The 6,965-nt window shown below is 46.8% G+C and overlaps 1 protein-coding gene across 1 annotated transcript in view; it reads right to left on the bottom strand.

The window, feature by feature from the left end:
- Positions 1-5,740, bottom strand: part of SEPTIN4 (septin 4) — an 84,598-nt gene extending 78,858 nt beyond the window's left edge. The window contains exon 1 of the mRNA XM_029913110.1: positions 5,709-5,740. Within this exon, the coding sequence (XP_029768970.1) occupies positions 5,709-5,740 (32 nt within the window). The remainder of the gene's footprint in view (positions 1-5,708) is intronic.
- Positions 5,741-6,965: the final 1,225 nt, after the last annotated feature.

Here is a 6,965-nt window from a genome sequence, read left to right as displayed (position 1 = left end):
CGGGGGATCTCGCTGCCCCGCTGGGGTGAGGCGCTTCGGGGGATCTCACTGCCCCGCTGGGGTGAGGTGCTTCGGGGGGGTGCACTTGCTTGTCGGAGCACGATGCCTTGGCAGCGCTCGCTCCCCGGAGGAAGTGAGGTGGTTCGGGGGGGCGCACTCCCTTGTTGGAGCAGGATGCCTTGGAGGAGCCCTCCCCCTTGCTGGGGTGAGGCGCTCCGGGGGAATTTTGCTGCTGGCTGACCTAAACTATACCCTTTCTGAGTAGAATCCATAATCTGTTGCCTGGAAGGCTGGCTGGCCTGCAGGCTGAACAAACACCATCTGTTAAGAAATTCGCATTTTTGACTTCCACAAAAAACTTGTTTTGCTGGGAGCTGTTCAATCATCAGTTCCCTCAGCTATGAGCCAGCCTAGAAATGTCATAAAGAAGTGATGTCATCAATTTCTCTATGACATCAGTCCGGTTGCAGGTCACGTCGGCAGCCATATTTTTTTCTTTTTTTCCTACTTTTTTATTAATTTTTTTAAAATATATATAGAAAAACAAACATTATAAAATACACATAAACTTGTCTTAATACATCAACTTCTAATATATTAACCATCTGCTGCCTAATCTTAGCTATACTTTAAATATTTAATTACATATAAGATGAATGGTTAAAATATGAATCAATTATTTGTATTACACAACTTACAAACAAACAAATTTTGTTTAAAAAAAATCCGACTAGTTAAAGAAAAATTATTTAAAAGATAAAGACTAGAAGCAAAATTCAGAAGAGGGGAATCCAGATGGAAAGGGAAGGAAATGGGTAGAGAAGAGAGTGAGGTGAGGGGGGACCATGGATTTCATAGGATCATTCAGATATTTCTAGAAAAGAATCCCATATCTCTGAGAATTTTTCTTGGTTGTTTCTGTTACAGTATACAATTCTTTCCATGGTGGCCAAACTTATGATGTTTGCCCCAATAGGGTTGTTCTTATATTCTGGCTCTCACCAGCCTTGGCTATATTGCAGGGTGACGCCAAGTCTTAGATTTCCCCCCTGTAGTGCGCAGCTCTCTCCTGGACAACACAAGTTATATAAAGTCTGTTATTTCTTTAATAGAAATAATATGCACACAACTTGCTCCCCCAAATGGAGTTTCCCAGACACTTCAATTTAAACACACTGGATTATGTCAAAAACAAAAAAACAAGTTTATTAACTACAAAGAGATAGATTTTAAGTGAGTACATAAGAACATAAGAACAGCCATACTGGGTCAGACCAATGGTCCATCTAGCCCAGTATCCTGCCTACCGACAGTGGCCAATGCCAGGTGCCCCAGAGAACAGAACAGGTAATCATCAAGTGATCCATCCCCTGTTGCCCATTCCCAGCTTCTGGCAAACAGAGGTAGGGACACCATCCCTGCCCAGCCTGGCTAATAGCCATTGATGGACCGATCCTCCATGAATTTATCTAGTTCTTTTTTGAACCCTGTTATAGTCTTGGCCTTCACAGCATCCTCTGGCATAGAGTTTCACAGGCTGACTGTGCGTTGTGTGAAGAAATACTTCCTTTTGTTTGTTTTAAATCCGCTGCCTGTTAATTTCATTTGGTGACCCCCTAGTTCTTCCGTTATGAGAAGGAGTAAATAACACTTCCTTCTTTACTTTCTCCACATCAGCCATGATTTTATAGACCTGTATCATATCCCCCCATAGTCATCTCTTTTCTAAGATGAAAACTCCCAGTTTTATTAATCTCTCCTCATATGGAAGCTGCTCCATACTCCTAATCATTTTTGTTGCCCGTTTCTGTAACTTTTCCAATTCCAATATAACTTTTCTGAGCTGGGGCGATCACATCTGCACACAGTATTCAAGATGTGGGCATAACATAGATTTATATAGAGGCAATATGATATTTTCTGTCTTATTATTTATCCCTTTCTTAATGATTCCCAGCATTGTTAGCTTTTTTGACTGCTGCTGCACATTGAGTGGATGTTTTCAGCGAACTATCCACAATGACTCCAAGATCTTTTTCTTGAGGGGTAACAGCCAATTTAGACCCCATCATTTTATATGTATAGTTGGGATTATGTTTTCCAATGTGCATTACTTTGCATTTATCTACATTGATTTTCACCTGCCATTTTATAGCCCAGTCACCCAGTTTTGTGAGATCCCTTTGTAACTCTTTGCAGTCTGCTTTGGACTTAAATATCTTGAGTAGTTTTGTATCATCTGTAAATTTTGCCACCTCACTGTTTACCTCCTTTTCCAGATCATTTATGAATATATTGAATAGTGCTGGTCCCAGTACAGACCCCTGGGGACACCACTATTTACCTCTCCCCATTGTGAAAGCTGACCATTTATTCAGACCTGTTAGAGGGCTTTCCCTTCACCCTCTCGGGGGGAGGGATAGCTCAGTGGTTTGAGAATTAGCCTGCTAAACTCAGGGTTGTGAGTTCAATCGTTAAGGGGGCCATTTAGGGATCTGGGGCAAAAATCTGTCTGGGGATTGGTCCCCCTTTGAGCAGGGGGTTGGACTAGATGACCTCCTGAGGTCCCTTCCAACCCTGATATTCTATGATTCTCCCCTGGTTCCTGTCATGCAGACGAAGTGCAGACAATGCGATGTAGTGGGGTATTGTTCAAACCAGCTTGACAACTTGGTATGGAATTGGGTAGTATGTACTGGTTTGATTGTTCACAGCAATGAGTTCCACAGATCCATTTGTGCACCAAAGTCCTGATGGGACTTATGTGTAATTGTGCTAGATGCAGGTGCACTTAGACTCCCAAGTGTTATGTTGCAGAATTGTGTTCATTCCCAGCAGAACACCCCATAACCCATGTACATCACGCCCAATCATCCACCGCTGGCAACAGGCCATTGAGTCTGCTCCTCCATGGCCATCGGGGAGGGGCACATCCAAACATTTTTTCTGGACAAACAATTACTTAACTGAATTATTGTCCAATTTACACCATTTCATCCTCCCCATATATCACCCAGTGGTTCCCAGCAAGCTCCTCCCTTTCTCAGTATTCCCATAGGGCTCATGGGGCGGCCACCTTAGTTGCCATCCCGTTCCAAGGCACCACGGTAACTATTACACAGGTGCTAACCCCACAGGTTGGAGATGTTATTTTCCAGGCAGAAAGGTATGTCTTTGCAAATGTGGATAAATATGGGCTAGCTTCACCTCCCCCCAGGTTAGCCTTCTGAAGCCATCCCTCACCCATGTCACAAGCTCTCCTGTCTATTGAGTTAACTGCAGGTTTACCTCTGCTGCCCTTTTCCACCCTGTTGCAATTGCAAACAGCTGCTGTGCTAGTAGTTCATTGATTTGCTGCTGCAATTTTACATTCTGGCTTATCAGTTGCTTAGTACCCAACTGTACCCCAAATTTCATACACCCAACCCTGTGTTTCCTGTTGTCCATAAATCCCTTTTCCAGTAATGATTCCATGTATGTCCCCTCACCCACCAATTAAATTGTTGCTTTAGCCCATCGGTTCTCAAACTGGGGTCGCGACCCCTCGGGGGGTCGCAACCTGGTTATGTGGGGGGTCGCGAGCCCTGACCCCAGCTTGTGGCTGCAAGTTGTGAGCTCCGACCCCTGCGCCGGGCTGTGAGCCCCGACCCTGACCCCTGCATGGGGCTGTGAGCCCTGACTGCAATGCATGGCTGCAAGCCCCAACCCCTGTGTGGAGCTGCGGGGCTACGAGCCCTGACCCGGGAACGTGGCTGTGAGCCCCGACCCTGGTGCCGGGCTGTGAGCACTGACCCTGGGCTGTGAGCCCCGACCCCAACCCCTTCACCTGGCTTTGAGCTCTGACCTTGGCATGTAGAGGCTGCGAGCCCTGACCCCGGTGCCGGGCTGTGAGCCCCGACCCTGACCCCTGCGCCGGACTGCGAGCCCCGACTCCGGCACACGGCTGCAAGCCCTGATCCCAGGCTGTGAGCCCCGATCCCGGCACGCGGCTGTGAGCCATGACCCCGACAGGGAAGCGTGGCTGTGAACCCTGACCACTGTGCGGGGCTACGAGTCCTGACCCCAACCCTGGCCATGAGCTCCAATCAAGCGCGGGGCTGGGAACCCCGATTCTGACCCCCACACGGTGCTACGAGCCCCAACTCCGACCCCCCACGGGGCTGCGATCCCAGACCCCAACCATGGCCAGGAGCGGGGCTGCGAGCTCTGGGCAGGTGCGGGGCTGCGATCCCCGAGTCCGACCACCACACAGGGTCGTGACCCCAACCAGGAGAGGGGCTGTGAGCCTTGAGCTGGGGCATCCAGGACCCCCATGAGTCCCGACCCCTGTACTGGGGTTGTCAGGCGGAGTCTGACCACGCTGAGGGTTATCAGCTGGGAGCTCCGCCAGGCACAAGGTTCTTAACCCCCCGCCCTGCCACACACAGGGTTGTCAGCCCCAAGCCCCACCACCTGCTGTGAACCCAGCCAGGCGCTTGTTAGTGAGCCACCATCATCACCATGTGCCGACCTCAGAGCCCCAAGCGACTCCAGCTCTGCTCCACCCCCAGCTCCACTCCACCTCCAGCACTGCTCCACCCCTAGCTCCACTCCACCTCCAGCGCTGCTCCACCCTGAACTCCACTCCACCTCCAGCCCAGCTCCACCTCCAGCCCAACTCCACCCCCAGCTCCACTCCACCTCCAGCGCTGCTCCACCCCCAACTCCACTCCACCTCCCACGCTGCTCCACCTCCAAAGAAAGGGCACCAAATAGAAGTTTGCCCAGGGCACCATTTTTCCTATGGCTGGCCCTTGTACTGAGACAACATTAGAGGTCTTGATTCACAGCTGAACAAGTACTTTATTAATTAACACACAAGTGCAGACACACAAGTGCAAACTTTCTCCTGAAAATAATGGCCACTTGTACTGTTAAAACCGCTAAAAAACTAAAGTATCTCGAGTCTTACATTAAACTTGGTTTTACCAGTATCAACACCTCTGGTATTGAAAAACTGCAATGTGTCATTTGCTGTGAAGTTTTGTCTCCTGAATCAATGGAACCATGCAAACTGCAGCGACATCTTGAAACGAAACATCCTGAGCATAAAAATCGAAGCGTGGATTTTTTCAAACGCAGAGAAGAAGCAACAAAGAAGGCCAAGCTTGATGCTGATGGAAGTTTCCGACAGCAAACGTCCTCAGCTGTGGAGGCCTCTTATGTTGTGTCACTACGACTTGCCCGTACCAAAACACCGTGTACAGTAGGTGAGGAGCTTATTCTGCCAGCATGCAAAGATATTGTGGCACTTATGGTTGGCAATGATACTGCCCAAAAACGGAATATGCTTTCCATGTCTAATGATACTGTGAAACACAGAATATGTGAGATGTCTGAAGATATCAAAAAACAAGTTGTGCACGAAATTAAACATTCTGCTTTCAGTATGTTCAGCCTGCAACTTGATGAAACTACTGATGTTACTCACTGCGCACAACTGATAGCATTCGTACGGTATGTAAATGCTGAGGATGTTAAGGATGAGTTCTTATGCTGTGAACAACTTGAAACAACCACAACAGCACAGGCCATTTTCAATAAGGCGAATGCCTTTTTCGAAAGCAATGGCATTGAGTGGGGAAATCTTTGTGGTATCTGTAACGACGGTGCTCCAGCAATGATGGGTGCACGGTCTGGCTTTCAGCAGAAAGTAAAGTGTGTCTCACCTAATGTGATTGTCACTCATTGTGGAATCCATCGTCAAGTCCTAGCTGCAAAGACATTGCCAATATGCCTTAATGCTGTGGTGGATGTTGTTATATGAGCAGTGAACTACATTAAAGCTCATGCTCTGAATAGTCGTCTCTGTTGAGAGCTCTGCAATGAAATGGGTGGTGAATATGAAGTTCTGCTTTTCCACACTCAAGTCCGATGGCTTTCTAAGGGATGCACATTAAAGCGCGTTTTTATACTTCGTGACGAGATGGCAGAGATTTTCCTGCGAAAACAGAAACAAGAGCTGAACAAAATGTTCAGTGACAAGAAATGGCTTCTCTGCTTGGCATACCTAGTTGATATCTTTGGTAGCCTTAATAATCTGTCACTTCAGGGAAAACGTTCAACATGAATAGACGTGACTAATAAAATCAAAGCCTTGCAGATGAGGTTGGATCTGCGGTGCAGGAAGCTGGACACAGACAGATACGGCACGTTTCCGACACTTTCCTCGTTCAGCGAGGAGGAGGAAGTTAACATTGATCGTGCTCTCAAGTCACCGATCAGTGAACATTCGAGAGCCCTTCATGAAGAGTTCTCACACTACTTCCCAGTGCTACCTGAAGCACTTCATTCCCCTTTCAGTGTCAGCTGAGCAGTTACCTCCTGACGATATTCACACACAGGAACAGTTTGTCGACATGATCAGTGATGAAGTGAAAGCAAAATTCACACAGCTGCCTCCAAACCAGTCCTGGTGCTCAGTTGCAAGTGAATAAGCACTGGTGTCTGAAATGGCCCTGAGAGTCCTTCTGCCACTTCCCACTACCTACAAATGATTCTCCAGCCTTCTCACAATAAAGACGAAATCTCAAAACCGGCTTGATGTGAAGGACGACATCAGATGCTCCCTTTCTAAAACAACACCAAGAATAAAACTTCTTGTGTCAAATAAACAGCATCATCCATCTCACTGATTTTTGGCTGCTTCAGGTCATTAATTGCTGTCCAGTATTAAAATAAAATTCTACTTAAAAATAACTTTTCCACTTATATTTAATTCGATAAAAATGTGTTTTAGTCTTAATTTAAAAGCAGTGAGAAAAGGTAAATTCATTTTAAGCAATACAGTTTAAATTTAGTATTTAACATAGTGTTAAATATCAAAAATGTGTTTTTAATTTCTAAGGGGGGTTGCACTCAGAGGCTTGGTGTTCGAAAGGGGTCACCAATACAAAAAGTTTGAGAATGACTGCTTTAGCCCTTCT

This window comes from Terrapene carolina, unplaced genomic scaffold, assembly GCF_002925995.2.
Source record: "Terrapene carolina triunguis isolate 2854851 unplaced genomic scaffold, T_m_triunguis-2.0 Scaffold454, whole genome shotgun sequence".
In the NCBI taxonomy this organism is placed as follows: domain Eukaryota; kingdom Metazoa; phylum Chordata; order Testudines; family Emydidae; genus Terrapene; species Terrapene triunguis.
This window is presented reverse-complemented; position numbering and strand designations above follow the sequence as displayed.